This window comes from Microtus pennsylvanicus, chromosome 11 (assembly GCF_037038515.1).
Source record: "Microtus pennsylvanicus isolate mMicPen1 chromosome 11, mMicPen1.hap1, whole genome shotgun sequence".
NCBI lineage: Eukaryota > Metazoa > Chordata > Mammalia > Rodentia > Cricetidae > Microtus > Microtus pennsylvanicus.
Genome location: NC_134589.1, coordinates 95,711,522 through 95,731,902, shown reverse-complemented (window position 1 = coordinate 95,731,902; position 20,381 = coordinate 95,711,522). Strand labels below are relative to the sequence as shown.

At 43.6% G+C, this 20,381-nt stretch overlaps 1 protein-coding gene across 34 annotated transcripts in view; it reads right to left on the bottom strand.

Moving 5' to 3' along the window:
- Rbfox1 (RNA binding fox-1 homolog 1) overlaps positions 1–20,381 on the bottom strand; it is a 1,543,972-nt gene that overhangs the window by 364,415 nt on the left and 1,159,176 nt on the right. For 7 of the 34 annotated variants that reach the window (XM_075941968.1, XM_075941966.1, XM_075941952.1 and 4 more), the window contains exon 1: positions 1,493–1,895. The exons of 24 other annotated variants lie outside the window; for them this stretch is intronic. In XM_075941968.1, coding sequence (XP_075798083.1) covers positions 1,493–1,591 — 99 coding nt within the window. In that variant the 5' untranslated portion in view covers positions 1,592–1,895. Of the gene's footprint in view, positions 1–1,492; positions 2,045–20,381 lie in introns of those variants that run through there. 3 more of the 34 variants (XM_075941945.1, XM_075941946.1, XM_075941955.1) reach the window with 3 other exon arrangements.

The window sequence follows — 20,381 nt, the reverse complement described above, 5'->3', positions numbered from 1 at the left end:
ACATTCACGGCCGAGGCAAAGAAATGGTAGAAGCTGGTGGATCATATATTATCAATAATACTATCAATACATTCCTAAGAGATAGTTCCTGGTCTGATTTACTAAACGGGAAACAAAATAAAACAAATACAAGTATAAACCAATTTATTCACAAGATGTTTTTAAGGGGGCTGTTCTCAAAAAAGACTAGCAACAGTAAATACGCAGAAGAAAAATTTGGCAACCAAGCTGATAACAAATTACCCAAATGTTCAAGCCAGAACCTCCGGCACTTTATGAAGACATATATTCCTGCAGCACAAATCAGAACGGGGCATCTTGGAGGCAAGGGCCTCCTTTCAACTCTTGGAAAGGAAGTTTGGTTAACACACACACACACACACACACACACACACCACACACACGGAGTCAGCCACATCCTTAAAACGAATTTGTGGAAAGGTAGGTAGAAGGATTACCCCTAATGAAACTTTACAGGACAGGACAGAGGGAGTCAGGTCGTGGATTCCCACCCGCAGACAAAAACCCTCTAATCTTGCCAACTCACAGCCACAGACCCCGCCCCATGACACAGCTGGCCTGCCTCCCCACAGGACAGTGTTAGGTCATTTCCAAAGCCCTGAGGAGTAGATGAGGCAGAAGCCTTTCTAGTAAGACAGAGAAGACCCAGTGAGGCCCAGAGCAGACACTCAGAGCAAGAACCGAATCCAAAAATTCACAGATTTGGACTGGGTGGGAATGAAGCCAAGAGACATCCGGGCAAGACCACTCATTGTCAAGGGAGTGGACAGGCCTGGGGTATAGAAACAACCAAATAAGCAAACAAAACCACCCTATGTTCAGGACAGTCAAAACAGTATCTGCCCATGCTCACCCAGTGCTGGAGAGTTTCAAAGAAGATTGGGTAGGGTGCTGTCAGACTGCAAAAATCCCAATCTTCTGAGTCTTGTAGAATGGATAGAAAGCACAGACAAACTTAACAAAGATTTCCTCTCTCTCTCTCTCTGTCTCTCTGTCTCTGTCTCTCTCTGTCTCTCTGTCTCTCTCTCTCTCTCTCTCACACACACACACACACTTGCATGGTACAGGCACACTTTGTGCCAATCATTAAAACAGCTGAATTAAAACTACAGGCTTCAGGATATCTTCACAGAGCCCCAAACTCTCTCAACATCCTAGGGACCACCCCCCACCTCACCTTTGAGACTTCTGACATGAGAAAACATGCTCAGAAGAAAAAGGCAGTTTTTCATCTTCAAATTCCCGGTCCCTGAGGATGGGAAGCAGTGTTCACAAAGTATTCAGACAGGTGAATTAAAATAGCATCTTGGACTGACGGAAAACCAGAGGCTCCCACCCAACCTCATCTCGTCCCAGTGCTCGAGACCCCCAACCCCCCCCCAACACACAACGCGCAGCCCATTGAAGCGGTACCCAGTCTGGTCAAGCTGAGAAGGAGCTGCCGCCACCGAGAAAGAGCCGCGCGTCTTACCTGCTGTAAGTACATAAAAGTCAAGGCACATGAGAGCTGGGGACACATGCCCACGTTGGGGAGTGCCACGCAGGTGGCCCCCGTCAGAGGATGCTGCATCGCGATTCTCGGGTGCCCGCAGAGCGAGAGCGGAGATGCTCACATACAATCTACAATTGCGTTGCTTTTTTTAAAAACCCTTTTGCCTAGTCGCTACAGTTTTTTTTCTTTTTAATTTTCGCTGATTATCTAACTCACACAGCAGTGGCTGTCCCTCTTGCTCTCTCTCTTCCTCTTTCGTCTCTCTCTTTCTCCCTGCCCCCACCGCACCCCAAGAGAGTCCCTCCTCCCTGGCTCTCCTCGCCCTCGGGTTTGCTAGTACCCGGCGTTCATCAGCTTTCAACTAAAGACACTTAGAGAGGCTGGGAAGTAGTGTTGGCTCCCCTTGGCTTTATTGGGGCCTGTTGTTGGAGCGCTCTTAAAGTGGAAGGTGCCCCTTGCCCCACCCCCGCCACCCCCTAAAGGTGACAAGAATGGGAAAAGTCGACTTCTATGAAAGACAGGGTTTAGGATAGCCCGATGGAAACGCTAGAGAGGGGAGAGGGGGAGATGGAGTAGGGAGGGGAATGAGGAGAAAGAAGGAGGGGGAGAGGAGAGGAAGGGGGAGGGGGAGTAATGGGGGAGGGAAGGAAGAGAGAGAGAGAGAGAGAGAGAGAGAGAGAGAGAGAGAGAGAGAGAGAGAGAGAGAGAGAGAGAGAGAGAGAGAGAGATTTTGACTCACAGCTTCGCTGTAGCTCACTCGCTTGGTGCTGATGCTGGGAGTCTTCTCATTTGTCAAAAAGGTCCAGGGGCAGGGTTGTTCGTTTCTTTTTTCTTTTTTAAAAAGGACTCGCCAAAATTCAAATTTTGTCTGCTAAAATCCTCCGAGGGGAGGGAGAGGGAGAGCGAACGAGTGAGCGCCCCACATCGCCAGCAATCAAAGGAGCTGGACCATTAACAAGACTGCTCAGCTGGGACCCTGAGGAGTCCGGGAGATTTTCAGCTGGCGGTTTGTTTGCCTGACTCGTTGGCAAATAAACACAAGAAAAGGGATTCCCCTTTTGTAAGAAGCTTGGGGGTAATAGACATGCCAGGGGTTGGGGTACAGCGCGGGGGTGGGAATGCGAGAAGGAGGTCCCTGGTAACCCCCGCTGCTCGGGGGGGGGGGGGGGCACTGCTTTCTCCCTGGAATCAGCCTACCCCGGCAGGCAGCCCCAAGCGCTGCGGCTTAACTGGAGAATCCAGCAGCTGTTACACTAAAATGCCAGCTCGAGGTGAAGGCAAGGGGCCTTCTCCCAGCCTAGAACCCGATGCTCTTCTCAAATTATAAATACACGGGGCAGACAAAAGTCCCTGTCTTGTAAGAGATTACTCTTCGTGATGTGGAGAGCAAATTGAAATAGTTTTATTTTATATTTCCCCCTCTTGCCTGGCCTCCTTGGCCAAATTAATATTCCACTCTTGCAGGCGGATCTTCCCCCTCCCCTTTATCTTATGAAGTAATAATTATTCATTAGTAGATTTCGTTAGTCTTTATGCAATAAAATAAGGGATGTGATCTGTGAATTAAGAGAAAATATGAAGACTCTTAACTCGTCCTTGATTCCCACAGGCGGAAAATTCTCGCAATAGTAAAACCACGATCAGGAATAGTTGCCATATTTTATATAGATTTATTCTGAACCAGTGATGGGGTTTCTTCTTTATTCTCTGAGCAAGGGTCCACTTGATAGAATCCTTGCCTGGTTGCTAGGTTTCCTGAAATAATTCCAGTGGAAGATATGGGCCAGTTCTGCAAGGCAGAGCTGGCCCTCAGAGGGGGAAGATTTCTCTCAGAAGGGACACTGAGGCAGGATCCTGGGATTGACCTCTCCAAAGGCCATCCCAGGGGTGCTCCCCCCACACTGCCCAGCAGAAGGAAGCCTTCTAGACTTCTCCTGAGACTAGCAAAACACAATTCACTTGGCAGACTAATCAAAATGCTTTTTTTTCTTTTTCTTTTCTTTTCTTTTCTTTTCTTTCTTTCTTTTTTTTTTTTTTTTTTTTTTTTTTTTTTGGTTTTTCGAGACAGGGTTTCTCTAAAAGGCTTACTGATGGGAAGGAAGGAATCATCCCACAGTTCAGCACTGCCCCTCTGAAATGTCATTAAAATCATGTCCCCACTGTGCCCCAACATGACTGCCTGTTCATTTCCACCTTCCACCTTGCAAGCCCACTCCTCCAACCACTTTGTGGGGGCCTGGTGTCCTGCCAGCTCATTAGCATGTTCAGCCCTTTGCAGTGGCTGTCCAGAGAAGCTGGGACCGCCAAGGCCGGGGCTCTGGGGCCTGCACTGGGGTTAAGAAGGCTGGCAGAGAGCCTTCTGGAAAAAGCTTGCTGTATGTCGTCTCAGAAATCAATGGCACTTGTCACATAAGCTCTGATTCACACAGACCCCAAGTACCTCTCTACCTGTTTTCCTTCTTTGTACTTAGTTTTATTTCACAATTCCTCAAACCAATGAGAAAGATCCAAAGCCCGGAGAACACGGCTCTCCAGTCTCTCTTGCCTTTTCCAAGCTCTTTCTTGTGCTTCAAGCAATTTTTTTCAACAATGGAGATTTTTTTTTATTTTTTTCAGTCTGACACTGGAAAAACTACAATGTTCCAAGAACAGGGTAGAAATTTCTCTTCCGCTCATTTTCATAAGGAATGAGATAAGTAAAAACCTGGTACTTTAATAAAACTGTATCTGAATAGTTTAATGAAAAACAAATATCTCCTGGAAGGAGCCACTAACAGCTCTCACCTGCCCGGAGCCCTGCTACCTCCCAACATGAAAGCTCTCAGCAGGGACTGAGTTCCTTCAAACCCATTTTGAAGTGATGGCTCACTGTTTCCCTTAGACTTCTGCTTAGAGTCAGTCACATTGGGAATCTGTCAATGACGCAATGAGCTCGCAGCCCTCCTAAAGCAGATCAAAGAGACTTGAAAGTAGGTTCTGTTCTCTGGACCAACCAGCTCAAATGCGCCCCCCCCCCACACACACAGTGAGCAAACACAATGGCTAAGTGCTCTTCTCCTGGACACTTTGGCTACGAGAAACTACTTGAACAGAAGAATGGCCTTTTCCCTTGTGGGTAATGTCAGTGTAGAGCATCGAAGTACTCCAAATGCAGAGGCATATTCTTTCGGTGACCATTTTTTATACACTTATGGCAAAACTTGGTGATGCTTTCTAGTCGGCATCCAGGAGTGCCAAATCTGAACCCCCAACTCATTGGCATAAAAAGAAAAATTCTTTCTACATCGTTTATTGGGAGAAGAGAGATGTGCTTTTTTTGTTTCTACAGAGTCCCTGACACTTGAGATCACTGGCAGGTATGTGCTGCCTGTGAATCCTGGGGCTGCCCTGCTGGCTTTAGCTTCAAGGACCCTTCCTTGAGTGGCTACACATTCCCTGTGGGAAGACAGAAGGGTTAAGAAAAAATAACAAAGAACAATAGCATCTTCAAATGGTAATTTCTTTGAAAGCAACTGCCCAAGTTCTTATTTAACCCAAACAATAGTGTTTGCAACATCTTCCCCTCTTCCCCAAATGAGCTAAGAGTATGAAATAAGTCATTTCTACCTCTCTTCAACTCTTATTATAATTTCCTAAAACTGTCAACAGAGTAAACCTTGCATTGAACATTTTTTTGTATGAGGATTGTCATGTATCAGAGCAAGAAAGACTCAGGTAAGACTGAATGACGTCTGGATGTAATTCATAAGCAATTCAGACCACTGTGTTAGCTCAGTGACGATATCAACATGACGCTTGGCTAAATTTGAATCTCACTTCCAAATTTTAATACACATAACTACATAATTTTAATCTTAAGTCAAGTAAGAATGAAAGAAACCTTTTTTCAGACCTTTATTATCTCTATCCTGAGCATCACTTTGATTGACTGCCTTGCAAACACTTGAATGCAATTTAGTTAGTATTAACCTCACTCCAGGGACTGTCCCAGTTCCTGGAGTTGTATTGGTCCAGGAGGACAAACAAAGATTCCTCACATCATAGAGCTTATATTCAAGTGTGTGTGTGCGTGTGTGTGTGTGTGTGTGTACGTGTGTGTTACACAATGAAGGTAAGAAGCAAGTACAAGTACTTTATGTTAATGCCATAACATAAAGGAGGGCTGCAGGGAACGGGTGGAGACAAGTGAGATGAGAGGATGCTGTAAGTCAGAGTGGGGAGGCTGCAGTCAACACTAACAAGTGTGCCAGCTCTGTAAATTGCAGTGTCAGCCTTCAGAAAGCCCCCGGTTCCTGCCCTTTACAATCTGATTCCAAGTCTCAGGGTTATAATAGATGAATTTTTGGAACTCTCTGGGGTCCATCCACAAAACAGCAGTGGTTAACTGGCACTCCTAATGCCGGAAAATTGGAGAGATTTTCACACCCATCTTTGATTACTAGACATGCAGGGTTTAATGCACTGCCTGAGAATTTAGGATACACTCAAACATTACTAACATTGAAGAATAAGTGTATGGATGTGTGGGTAGGTGAATGGATGGATTGTTGGATAGATGGATAAATGGATGGATGGATGCAACAGGACCTTGAATTATGTGACCTCTTCTGTCTATTTCCACTCAAAAGCATGAATTACAAGTCTTGGCTAACCTTTTACTTATATGTATTTTAAGTTGCCATGAGGTCTCAGTCCCTGATGCTCCTTGCAAGCCACTCTGAGAAGATCTGTTTTCATACACAGTCCTCCAGGTAAAAGAACCCCTCCCAATCACTGAGTCACTGAAGAAGCCCAGCCACAGATGAGCTCAGATGAGCTCATTCTGAGCAATGGGCTGCATCTCTGGCAGTGGCCAGTCCAGTGTCTTAGTTACCCGCTTTGCATGTAATGACAGGGTCCAGCCCAGAGATCAAATTCTTCTGGTACAAAGAACCCTTAAACTGCTGGAGCTTTCTACTCTGAGTGTGGGCTGTCAGTAAGCCTTTGACTAAAAATAAGCCACACTTGCAAAACAAGAGCAGAAGCACACACTGTACCCTCATCTCATGAGCACACACTACAATATCTTGCCTCTCTGTTATTTTTAATTTCTTTTTACAGTTTTACATTTTGTGATACAGGGTTTTACTCTGTTATATAGACCTATTTTGCACTCATAGTAACCCTCCTGCCTCAGCTTCTAAATTGCTGGAACAGAGTCTGAGCCACCACATTCAGCACACAAATGCTAGGCTGGAAAGGTTGAGACAAGAGGATCAGAAATTTGAAGTCATCTTCTACTACACTGGAAATTCCAGGTCAATCTTGGTTATTTCAAATGGTGTTTTACATTTTCATTTTTGAAAAGAAGTAAAAATAAAAATACATCCAAATGAAAACTATGGTCATTGTGATTATTACTGCCTTTTGTTCAAAAGACTGATAGTAATTGCCAAATAAAATTATGCAATTTAAATGGTAAAATGCCTACCAATAATAATAAAATTGAAATAGTTGAGGAGAGACATACAGTCTCACCCACTTGTCTGAAAGTCAAAATTGGTTGAGTCTGGAAGACAACATTTTGGTATTGACTATCAAAATGTAAGATGTTCCTGTCTTCTCCAGGAACTCTTCCAGTTCCTTCTACCTGCACTGTTGAAATAGCTGTGCTGGACACAGATGTGTATGTGCCTGGATATTCATTCTCATGATGCCCATGAAGGCAAATGGCACAAAGCAATGGGGAAGGGTGTTTAAAATGTAACTATCATCCACACACCTGTTCGCTGGAACCAGAAGCATCTGCATGCTTTACCTTGGAGAAATCACTAAGGAAGTATTCTAAGAAGCTTCAGAATATACAAAATAACATTTCTGCATGAAATCAAATCAAATAGCAGTAAAAGCTCACAGGTAGAAGAGCTTGCCAGGCAAGCCTCATAACTGGAGTGTGATTCTCGGAACCCAGAACTCCTATGGTAAGACAGGAAGTGAACGCAGAATGCTTAGGGGAAGTGATAGGAAACTCATGGACCCAGCAACCTGTGATAAGGAGCAAAGCAGCAGAAACAAGGGAGGTCTTGTCTCAAAGGGCTGGAAGGAGAGAAGTGATTCTCCAAAGCTATCTCCTGACTGTCACATGCTTGCCACAACATGCATGTACCAACATGTTCTCTCTCTCTCTCTCTCTCTCTCTCTCTCTCTCTCTCTCTCTCTCTCTCTCATACACACACACACAGAATAAGAATTTAAAACTTAAAACAATAACAACAAATCAAAAACCTACCATTTATCAAGAGTTATGCATGTGAAATGTAAATACACATGCATGCCTAACGCTTAGCAAAGGGCCAGGAGGACGAGGACTAAAACATGTGTCTTATCCTCAGAGTGATGGGGGATTTGATTTTTACTGTGTACATGCTTATATAGTTTGGGTTTTCATACAGTGCCTATGTTGTAATTACTTTGGAAAGAAAACATCAAACCGGACTCTTTGAATGTGGCTGACAGTGAGGGCTGACTGAGAAGCCAATGATAATGGCACTGGAATTTGATTCTACTGCATGTACTAGCTTTTTGGGATCCTAGTCTGTTTGGATTCTCACCTTTCTGGACCTGGATGGAGGGGGGAGGACCTTGGACTTCCCACAGGGCAGAGTAACCTGCCCTCTCTTAGGACTGGAGGGAGAAAAGAGAGGGTGAGTGGGGGAACAGGAGGGAAATGGGAGGAGGGGAGGAGATGGAAATTTTGAATGGTATTATTTATAAAGCAATAAAAAAATCTAAAAAAAGAAAACAAAACAAATGTAACTATTGTTGCCTCATGTCACTCACAGCTGTAATTGTGGAAGCTCCAGGTTATAAGGCTAGAGAGACTGCACAGCAGTTAAGAATGTGAGCTGCTCTGAAAGAGGACAGGAGTTTGGGTCCCAGCACCCAGATGAGGTCGCTCACAACCTCCTGTAACTCCAGCATCAAAGTATCTAATGCCTTCACCTGACCTCCAAGGGCACATGTGCACATGACTTACACACATACAGAGGCTCATGTACATGCATCTACCATGACAGAAATACATTTCATACATGAAAGGACTTGGGATCAGTCCTCAGATCCCTCCAAAAATATAAAAAGTGAAGAAAAAAGATCCTGGGTAAAAGGTTTTGGGATCCAAGAACACCATGCTTGCTTTAAGCACACCTTCCCAGAGATAAAACATGTGTAATTTATATGCTCATATATGAAAGGAGTTGAATCCTTGCCTACCACCCTCTCAGATATCAAGGCTGCTGAGAAACAGACTGGAAGGTTGGCATCTTGCATATGTTTCTGTAGAAAATTAGGGGTATGATTACTTTGCAACCTTGGGTATGACTAGACTTCAGCTGAGTTCCTCCCAGGTTGGACAGTTAATCTAGGCACCAGGCCTAAAGCAGAAACCAGGAAAAGGTACAGGTTAATTTATACTCTTTGTTCCTGCAGGACCCCTTCTCTTACCTGCACAATGACAAGGAAGCTTGGTGGTGTAAAAGGGCATCCCTTCTTCTTTTACCCTTTTTCCTTAGGTGGGTATCTCACTGGCTGCTACTGCTAGGACGCATGCATATGAAACTGGCTTCTGAACACGGAGACTGCCTATGTCAATGGAAGAGCCTGCTGCACGGCATGCAGTAGTGTGCTGGTGCTAGCTTCTATCCACATTTATCTACACTGATTACATGTTTTAGGATGAGCATAAACAACAAACAGAGATACAGAGAAAAGGGACACACACGTCTTCCCAGGAGCCCCTGACTGTTCTTTCAAGGCAAGGCAAGGGACACAGTTGCCTCTAAGCAGCCTCAAGGAAATACCTAGAGTCTCTAAGGCTGTTGTTGACTCTAGTCTGTGCCCTCAAGATATCCCAGAGTCCAGTGACATTGAAAATGGCCAGGGGCAGGAAAGGGAGCCACTTAAGTAATGGTGGTATTAGGCCCTGATGAAACTTTGCTAAGTCTCCAGATGTGTCAACTGGGTTTAAATTCAAGTTTGGTTCTTGTAAGAGATACCAGTCTGAGCAAGGAGGAGCACCATGCCAGTTTTTTCTCCTGTAAAATGAAGTCAATAATGAAAGGCTCCCTCTGAGCAAGGTCCTCTCCAACCACTCCCCAACCAGAGGCTGTTACAATAAAACTTAAAACAGGGACTGCATGAAATTAACAAGTTTTACATTTGTGGCCAAATTAGCACACACACACACACACACACACACACACACACACACACACACACGCCATCTGCCAGCTTCATCACTTCAAAAAGGAAAGGGCATTTTACACCCAAAAGCAAGAGCGCAAGAAGGACATAATCTCAAAATAAGGGACGGCCTTTCAAATTGATTAAATTTAGGTCTATTAAAATTTTCACTAAATTGCCCTTGATTTTCTCATTTAGCTGCAGTCTGTTGAAAATGCCATTTGAGGAGTCCGATGAGCCTGTGGGTCAGCATTTGGGAAGCCCTGAGATAATGAACGTAAAGTGCTTTTCAGCCCAGGCACCCACACGCTTAGGATCAGGGATTCTTGGAAAGTGTCATGGGGATGCTTGGGAACAATTAGCAGCAGTACTCTCTGGGCCTGCGGCCTCTTCCTCCTGGCTCTCTGCAGCACAAAGCCCATGCCCTTCCCAGTTCTGAGCATTCTGACCCACAGAGCACCTTGACTTTCTCATAGAAGAGGTGTCGGAAAGGTCAAGGGAATTGATTATGATGGATCACCAGAGTTTATTCATTCTCCTCAATGACACAGCCCTGCTCCTTCAAGGCCACTCTACAGCATAACTGGGATGAAGTATATGGAAGCTCTCTGGATCATGATAGGGTGTGCAGTCTACTGTATGGGGGAATCTGACTTTGCAGCTCCACCTCATGGGGCTTGATGCTCATACTTTACTACCTGATAGAAATGTCTGTGAAGAGGTGGGGATAAAGCACTGTTGTAGAGTGCTCGCCTAGCTTGCACAAAACCCTTGGGTGAATTCAAGAGCTGCAGAAATTAGTCACAGTGACGCATGCCTTAATGCCCACTATTGGGAGGGGAAGATAGGAGGATTGGAAGTTCAGTGCTGTTCTCTGCTATCAAATAAGCGCCAGGTCTATCTGGAATATGTGAGACCCTATCTCTACGCCCAAACTAAACAAGAGTCAGTGACTACTAAACTCTTAAAACCTCAGTTACATTCTCTAATGGAGGATAATATTGTTCTTAAAAATAAATTTTTTAAAAGCTAAAATATAGATATACATCAATGTCATGAGATTGGAACATATGTTCTAGTAACAATAACAAACAGCAGCGAGTATTATTATGAGTTATTTTTACTATCTTTCTCTAATGAGTTAATGAAAACAGACATTTATCCTTTTGCCAAATAAACAACTAACTAAATAAATCACACACAAGACCAGTAAAGTCAATACATTGACAGGATTCTGAATTCCAAATGTAATTTTGTTTTTGAAATAGTTTTTAAATAACATGGCATTATTGAAAAATGTATAACCTTGACCTTTTGCCCTGGCCTTCTGTTTGTTTGTGTGCTTGTTTTATTTTGTTTATTTGTTTAAGGGTTTGTGGTTGTGTGTGGGAAGACATGGAACATACAATCAGGCTAATATCAACCTTGCTGTCCTCTGTCTCAGTATTCCAACTGCTAGAATAACAGGCACATCATACTTTGTTAATGTTGATTTGTTTGGTTTTAGTGTTTAAGACAGGATCATGTTGGCCTTGAACTCACCATGTAGTTCAGGCTGTTATCCAGCTTACAGACTCCACTCGTCAGTCTTCTGAGTACTAGGACTGGAGGCACGTGCCAGTATTCTCAGCCATGATCTGATTTGCTACATGTATAACTTGACCTTGCTAACAGACCAAGTGTGCCCATTCGTCCTCATCCTCTCTCTTCCTACCCAGGTTCTTGTATAAGATATGAGGTCAGTTCCTCCCAGTGCTTTGGAGAGAGATTGAGCAACATATTCTAGAAGATGACTTCTGACCAGATGGCAGCTAATGTTCTTATTTTGTTTTTACCTTCACAAAACCCTGTAAGAGCTTTTGAAGGCTCTCAACAACATGTAAAAATATCCAAGGTTGAAATTAATGTATGCCTACTTGTAAATAGGGAGGAGACTGGGGTTTCCCTTCAGGTTTGAAGACCAGAGTGAAGGGTTATAACTGCAATGATCAACCTGACCAGTAGCAGCAAAGAGTTGCCAGCATCATTGTCGTGGCCACCTTCATCATCACCATCAGCATTTCAGTCTCTTTGAGCAGCTGACCTGAGAAGGGAGTTTGGCATGGCATTCCCCTTTCCAGCTAATCTACAAGCCTTCCTCTCCCAGAAAACAATCACTCATCCCAAACATTTATTTTTATAGAATGACATAATCCCAGCCCTCTACTCTCTCATGTGACAGGAGGGGGAAGTACCACAACATCCACAGTCGCCCTACACATTAAAAAAAAAGACCCTGGTTCCTGGGCCTCCGCAGTACTCTCTCTTCTCCTCTGGCCAAATACAGCAGACAGTGCTGTATGACATTAGCCAAAGTCCTGGAGAGCACCCCATCTTACCCCTAAATTCAAAATGTATCCAGAACAGGTGAACAGCTTCTATTCTCCCAGGAGCTGTGCTGAAACAATAGGTCCCACGAGGAGATGCTAGGGGATAGAGTTCAATGTTTGGCAGTTTAGAGGGTGGGAGTCGACTCCCAGCACACAGGACAGAATGTTAGGAGCGTGGGACCCAGGAGGGTAGGCGGTAGAGACAAAAACGGCTAAGTGGTGATTTCTTCTAATGAATATGTGGGTGGGAGGTCTACTTTGGGAAGCCTCCACATCCACCCACTCATGTTTCGACTTTCTGCATGGAACTTGAACAAATCTGAAGGCAAACAAATCCTGCAAAGTATTCTGCTCCCCCTTCCCCACCACTGCAATAGACCCGGCTTCAGGGTTCTTTGACCCTGTAAATGGTGAGAAATATTTATCTTTCTGAAACTTGAGTCTCCCAAGAGCTTCTCTGACTAGATGTAGCTTCACCTCTAACCTTTGAATATCTGAATTAATCGAGTTTGACCTTAGCTTTCCCAAGGTCTTGTCCTGGTACACAGGTAAGAAGCAAATCAGGGACTCTCAGTTCTCAGCATTATACACCTTCAAAGGTGGGTGGCTGTTAATGGAGAGAGTGGAAGGATATAAGGACATACAATACTAGGGTATTATAGAAAGCCTAGACGGTTATGATGTAAATGTTTTGGTTATTGAGTAAGAAGCTCCGTAATTATGAAGACCTTGTCTCATCAAATCTGTGCTCTCTGGACTTTCAAGTCTTACACAGGAGTTGCATCTCACAGTGACAGGCATCTGGCACTTCCATAACCACGTCTGGCCTGTTAGCTGAGGTGTATATGTACTGTCTCTGAGCTTAAGTACAAACACTCACACATGAAGCCAAGCCCTCACCGTGTTCCCCTTATATCTGTTAGCTGAGATGTATATGTACTGTCTCTGAGCTTAAGTACAAACACTCACACATGAAGCCAAGCCCTCACCGTGTTCCCCTTATATCTGTTAGCTGAGATGTATATGTACTGTCTCTGAGCTTAAGTACAAACATTCACACATGAAGCCAAGCCCTCACCGTGTTCCCCTTATATCTGTTTGCATGGGAGTCACAGACAGAAGTGGAAGACAGAGTTATACAACTGAAATGATTCTTGAGGATTCCAGACACATTGCATCCTCCATGGAGACACTGCTCTAGCACCCGAGGATTCCGGACACATTGCATCCTCCATGGAGACACTGCTCTAGCACCTGGGACTTGATTAGACTCATCAGGAACAATGTTTCATTTGAACATTTTCAACTTCAGTGGCCTGTTTTGTGTTTCCTGATCCTCAAAAGCTTAACATCAATGGCCCCCTTTTGTCCTTGAGGGCATCATTCTCTGCTTAAGGTGCTTCAAAACCATTCTCCTGAACTGAAACTTTTGTACCCAAAAACTGATCTATCATGTTCACTATCATTGCCTTTACCAGGCTTCAGATGTAATTAACCAACACTCTCAGCATATTAGTGTACAAGAGAAGAACTCTCTCCTCCCTGGCTAGACTATCTCATGTGCAGCATAGAAGACTCATGTTCTGCACAGACACCCCTTGGAGACATGTGGTGTGTGCTCTATCAGGTCTCTTACTCTGTGTGTGTGTGTGAGAGAGAGAGAGAGAGACAGAGACAGAGACAGAGACGAGAGAGAGACAGAGAGAAACAGAGAGAGACACACAGAGACAGAGAGGCAAAGAAAGAGAGAGAGAGACAGAGAGAGGTCAGGTGTGGGGGTGAAATGTGTGTCCCTATGGAGACAAGAGTTCAACTTCAGCTGTTAATTCCTCAGGATGCTGTCTACTTGGGTTGTTTTTGTTTTTGTTTTGAGACAGGGCCCCTTACTAAACTGAAGTTTGCTGTTCACCTAGCCTAGGAATTAGGCTTGCTAGTGTGCCTGCCATTTTTCAATATGGGTTCTGGGGACACAACACAGGTCCTTGTTGTTGCAAGGCAAGCACTTGACTTACTGAGCTATCTCCCCAGTGCAACGTCTCTTGTTTCCTGATCATTCTTACCTATCATGACTTTACACACACACACACGCACACACACACACACACACACACACACACACACACACACAGAGTTGTGGCTGACACATTTCTCATACCTACAAAGGATTCTAAGCAAAGCTGAAATACATTGAAGCAGCTCTGACTGAATAAGTCCTCACCACAGCCATGGCCCCAACATCTCCACACAGGGCAGGTCTCAGGAATGCTCATGAACTTCACAGAGCCTCCAGAATGCTTGAGTACCAAGACCCAATCCTCTCTGCCTCTTTAATATTCCCTCAGTTTGTTCCTGAAACTGTCTTCTCATGGAAGTTCCTCTGTTCCACTTACCTGACCTGAAGCCTCAACGTGAGCTCTTCACAAATACCCCTGCTGTTCTGAATCACGAACCCAAAGCACATCACTCCATCAGGCCGAACCTGCAGCTATAAATTCCCTTTTGAGTTTCTAGTTTCTTCCATCACCATTGAACCAGGGAGTCACCTTATACTATAGTCCTTTTAGTTCATAGTAGAAATATGTTCTTCTACCCGAATAATTTCCTTCACTTTCAGCTTGAGCTACCCCCAAGTCATGCTGTCTATGGGTCCCATAGTTGATTTCAACTGTATCAAACCAGGTCTGTCTAATCCTGCCATGCTCAACAAGCAAAAATGAGAACATCCACTGTCAGCCCATGCTATCAGTTCCTGTGGTCTGGGATGTGTCTCCTGCCTATGAAACACAGTCAGCACTTCTAAATTATCCCATGTTTTAGCTTCAGGCCACCTCCAACCCCGTGTGAATGGCTTACGCAAGCGCACAATGATTTATCTTCTGGTGTGTGTCCCGTCTTAGCCTTCTTTAAAGATACAAGGATACAAAGGCCAGAATGCTCAGGACCTAACTAGCAATCACAGAGTGAAATAGATATTTTCTTATTTTTTTGCTTGTTGAGATAGAGATGAACCGGATAGTGCCTTCTGTAGTGTCTGTAGGCCGCACTCGGCACATATAGGCAACACCGTGGTCACCAGGAGGATGCCATACGCCTGCCTTAGGGAAGCACCCTGTTGTTCGTAAGAGGCACAGCGTTAGCAGTAGCGAGTTCCTTGTCTATTTTTGACACTCCATTCTACACATGTATGTGGGCACATGTTCTGTGAGAAGTTCCGCTCTGTCTCTCACCCCATTGCTCCCTCATCTCATTAGAACAGCCGTTATCTAATAGCACGCTCTGTTTGTTTTCTTTACCAATTGTTTAATTTATACATTTCCTCATCAGTCACAAGCTGAATGCATTTGCTGTGCTAAACGTGACAACCAGATCTGGAGATCCCATGGCTGTATGATGAAAGACATACCCGAGGTTCTACACTAACTAGACATTTCAAATCCACCTAATTAAAAGAATTACTCTTAGCTATGCTTAGCATATGAATCAGCATTTTTCTCAACACCATGCAGCACATTAAAAGAGTGAACTGTACTCTGGGACTAATTGAAAGCAGTATTACTTATCCATACCTCCATTTTCAAATATTAGTGTTCATCAAAGACTTGGCTCTCTTTGATTGGATGAACCATAAAAGTTTCCTATTAGACATTATAAAATTCATCTCCAATTCTGTTCCTGTGTCTATATTCTAAATGGTTTTTTGTGAAACATTGGTTTCTATGAGGAAATCTTCTGGTGTACGTGTAATGTATGTGATGGAAAATCATGCGTTTGCCGTGTGGAGCCATGAGGCACAGATTGCAGACTTACCCTCTCACAGGGAACAAGAGCGGTAATTTAAGCGGCATGCTGCCAGGCACAGTGGTACATTTCTGCAGTCCCAGCACTTGGAAGCCAGGGAAAGGACGAAAAGTTTCAGGCCAGTGAGGACTTCATAGGAAGACTGTCTTTCAAACGCAACCCCTCTCCAAAAAATAAAAAAGACATACTCTAGAAGGCAAAAAAAAAAAAAGGACCTTGTGCTATCTTCTTAAGAGAAGAAGGCTACAAGGACTGAGAAACTGGCTTCCTCGATCTCAGTCTTGGCTCCTTTAAGCCCTCGATGGGTGACTTGGACAAACTATTTCGATTTTTTGATTTCTGGGTGAGTATCATATAAATGCTAAATACACGATTACTTGTTTGTTCCTTTCAAGCTTGAATTTGGATAATATAGAATAATGCAAGCAAATCACTAATGCAGTACTTGGAACCTGTTAAATGCACAATGTACACAGGCTTCAAAGATGATGAAGATAATGATGGTGGTAGGGATGGTGCTGATAGGAATGGTGGTACCTGTTGGTGAAGACGATAACAATGGTGATATGTAGTGGTGTTGGTGATGATGATGGTGCTGCTGCTGATTGCTGATGATAATGATTCTGATCATGGTGTTGATAGGGGTGATGGTGATAGTGGTGGTTGGGGATGACAATAAAAGTGATGGTGGTGGTAACAATGTTGATGCTAATAATGATAACGGTAGTGATGGTAGTAATGGCTGACAATGATGTCAACAGTGATGTGGATGTTAATGGATGCAGTGGTGGTAGTGAGATCTGGCTATTCTTGATTGTAAAAGAAGTGCAAAGGGATGCATAATTGACCTCTGACCTGTTCTCTCAGGCTAGGAAGAAAGGAAGATGCTCATTCAAGAGAGAGCTCTTTGCTGGTCCACCACCATCTTCTGCCTTTACCATGGTGTATCCAGCCACAGAGGTAGCTGGCATGCCTGTTACCCATCTGGCTCTCCTGCTTTCCCTCCTCATGATTTGCAATCAACATTTCCAGGAGACTCTCCTGTGCACCGGGCAGCATCTGGCACCCGTGTCCTTCTGGGTAACTGTGGGGATATCAATATTTTATGACCTTCTTAGCGAAAACACCAACCCCAGGGTGCTGATACTTCCTCTGATATCATTCAGATTCTCAGCAGGCGCTCATGTTCTCTTTCTCCAAGACTTGTCTATCACCAGCAAAGCCTTTCCAATGGATTTTCTTCTGCATAGTCCATGTCCTATTGAGATGTGCACAATTCCAGGAAATACCATAAAAACTAGCAACGCCAGGAATTATTGAACGTTTGCTGTGTGTTGGGTACTGTGCCAAATATCTCACATTTATTATCCCATTTCATCTTCCCAGCCTTCCAATAACCAAGTTACTATCACCTATCTTAATCCACAGGCCTGGAGACTGAGGAAGGAGATAAAATAGTAACTAGTTTAAATTCCCGGACTGGGGTGCTAATTCAGGTGAGCGAAGTTTCCCTCCTATAGTGTGTCTACTTATTGTATAGCTCATTGCAGAAAATAAAGTTAAACTCAGAATATCCAAAAGCTGCATGATGGATGTTGGAGCTCTCTGAGGACAGATACCTTCCCAGAAATTATAATGGATGAACAGCTTCTCAACTGTGGCTTAGATATTTCTTGCTTCCTCTAGCCCCTGGGGTTATTTCAAACTATCGGAGGCTCATAGAAGACTGAACTCTGGTTTTGACATCTGAAGAAGACCCAAGGTTGCTACATTGCCTCTTTGCTTCCATAAATCATAACCAAATAGACCTCAGCCAGAAAGCACATCCAGGAATGGTTTGGTCATTGGTTAAATAACTAGCCATACACATTTCTATCTTATTGAATATTACATTATATTATATCTCCTGGTTACAGAAATAAAGACTGAGCAGGATAGTTTAAAAGGCATAAAAATTTGTATAGCAATGTATAGGAAACATGGGTGAACCATGTGTGGTTGCCCAGATAGCCACTTATTTGGGAACTATCCCTGGTATGGTTTGAAAATGAAATACATGCCATAGGTTCATATGTTGAAGGCTCCATTCTCAGGGAAGAGTGCTATTGAGGAGGCCCTAATGTAGTTGGAGGAAGTTAGTCCCGAGGGGTCTACCTCTGAACATCAGATCTCACTCACTTTCCTCTTACTCTGCTTTCTTATCACGGCGAGGTGCATAGCCTCTGCCCTCTGCTCCCACCTCCAGAATGTTCTGCCTGACCATGGTCTCAGAACTTACAGAACCAACGACTGAAATCTCTGAAACTCTGTGCTAGAATGAGTCCTCCGTGAAGTCATTCTCTCGGATGATTTGATTTGATCACCGTCACACAAGAAAAGGAATGCACTCTCTTATGTAAGATCGATCTGTATTTCTAATCCATACTGCTCACTGCTGAACTCACCTCTTTCTAGATGTCAGTCTATAATATCCACCTAGATTCTGGCAGTGCTTCAGAAAACCCAAGCAATGTTATTAGTGACATTAGTGATTACAGGATTTAACATTATTTTTAGTGTTTATTTGTAAGGAATCAAGTTTTGTATAGTGGGTACTGCGATAGAGAGAAGGAAATAAATCTAGAGCACAAAAGTCAGAGAGTAAAGACCCTCCTCCCCATCACGCCCCAGGTCAGAGCCTCACCAGGGAATGAGGGGTGCAAGGGTGAGACCCTCCAGGAACCATCCTTGATCTCTTTACTAGCCCTGCCCTGTAGACATAACCTGCCGGAGAATCTGGAGAGAGACAGAGGTGCTGGCATAGGCTGAGCTCCCCGTGCAGCCTAATTATAGTCCCCAAAGTCTCTCCAGATCCTGCCTGACAGCTCATCACTCCAGTGGCATTTTTGTCAGGAAAACCTCATTTCTATTTTTATTATGAGAACTGCTTGTCTTTACTGGCTCTTTGTACATAGATCAAGACATTATCAGGACCTGCGCTTTCCCCAGGCGAAGGTGAATGACTAATTTTCTCTCTCTATTAAGGACTATGCTACCTCCACTGGATTCCACAATTTTTATTTCACACTCTAAGACCTTGGGGACCTGGGAGAAAGTTAACCTCTATGGTGCCACACATCTTCATATTCCCGAACCTCCCAATATTTATTTCTTGTCCTCATGTTCAGCAGACAAGATGGCCCACAGAGCTGTATACTCGCTTGTTTAAGTGGAAGCCCGCTTAAAACATGAAGGCCAGATTTCTATGTCATCCTTTCCTGAATGTGTTTACAAGAAGGATGCATCTTTACAGAAATGAGGCAAAGGAGAAAGAACTCCAAATCCTGGAACTGGAGCCCCAAATGTTTGTAAGCTGTTTATCATGGGATGGGTGCTGGGAAACAAACTTGGGTTTCTGCTAGAGCAGTATGCACTCCTAACCTCAGAACCATCTCTCTGGGAACTGAACAGAGCCCCATGATGACATCTGAGGTCCAGTGATGGCAGAAAAAATTGCCATCAATCTGTGTCTCTTCCAGCCAAAATTACATCCACTAAAGGTGATGGTATAAGACCCTGTATGGACCCCGAAGCTCACCCCATGCTCTGCATTCTGAAAATCACTCACATGCATCATTTTATTTAATCCCTATGTCAAAGTTTTTATTCATGCACCTAACCCATTCATTACTCATTTAATTCATCTATAAATATTTATGAAGCGTAAATAATGTTCTAAGGATTGCATGGTGTTCCTAGTACACAGTGATTAAACACAAACAAGTAGCAAGGAGATACTACTGTTTCCTTGGATGGAACTTGAAATCAATGCATTACTAGAGACAGACCAGCAAACTAGCAGTCTGATGCAGTTCTTACACAAGAGAGTCCTACCATACATATCAGAGTTTATCTCAGAGAAATGGAAACTTATGTTCACACAGCAATGTATACGTAAAGGCTCATGGTGGTTTCATTCATAACAATAAAATCAGGAATTATTTCAGATATATTTCAATAGGTGAATTGAAATAGCAATATGTCCATACTATGAAACACTATTCAGACTATTGACCTATAACAGTGTAGATGAATCTCCACAGGGGGAATAAGTAAACTCCAAAGATTAGCTATTGCATGGTTCTGATGTTGAGTTATCTACATTTTGTTAAAGGAAGAATTGTATTTACCAAAAGTTAAGTCTTGGAAGAGTAGGAGTGGGTCCTGGGTGTAGCTATGAAAAAACAAAGGAAGACAGGGAGCTGCTCTCTATCTTGACTGTAGTAAACACTGATCCCCACATATGATAAAGTTAGCAAATCTAGAAAAATGTGAACAAGGTCAGTGGATTTGATCAATATACACATCCTTGTATGAGATACTTATACTATAATTTTATTAACATGGCCATTAAGGAAACTAAGTAAAGGGGGATACCTATTATTCTATAATGAATCAACAATTACCTTAATAAAAATCCAATCAAACAGAATTACATGGTA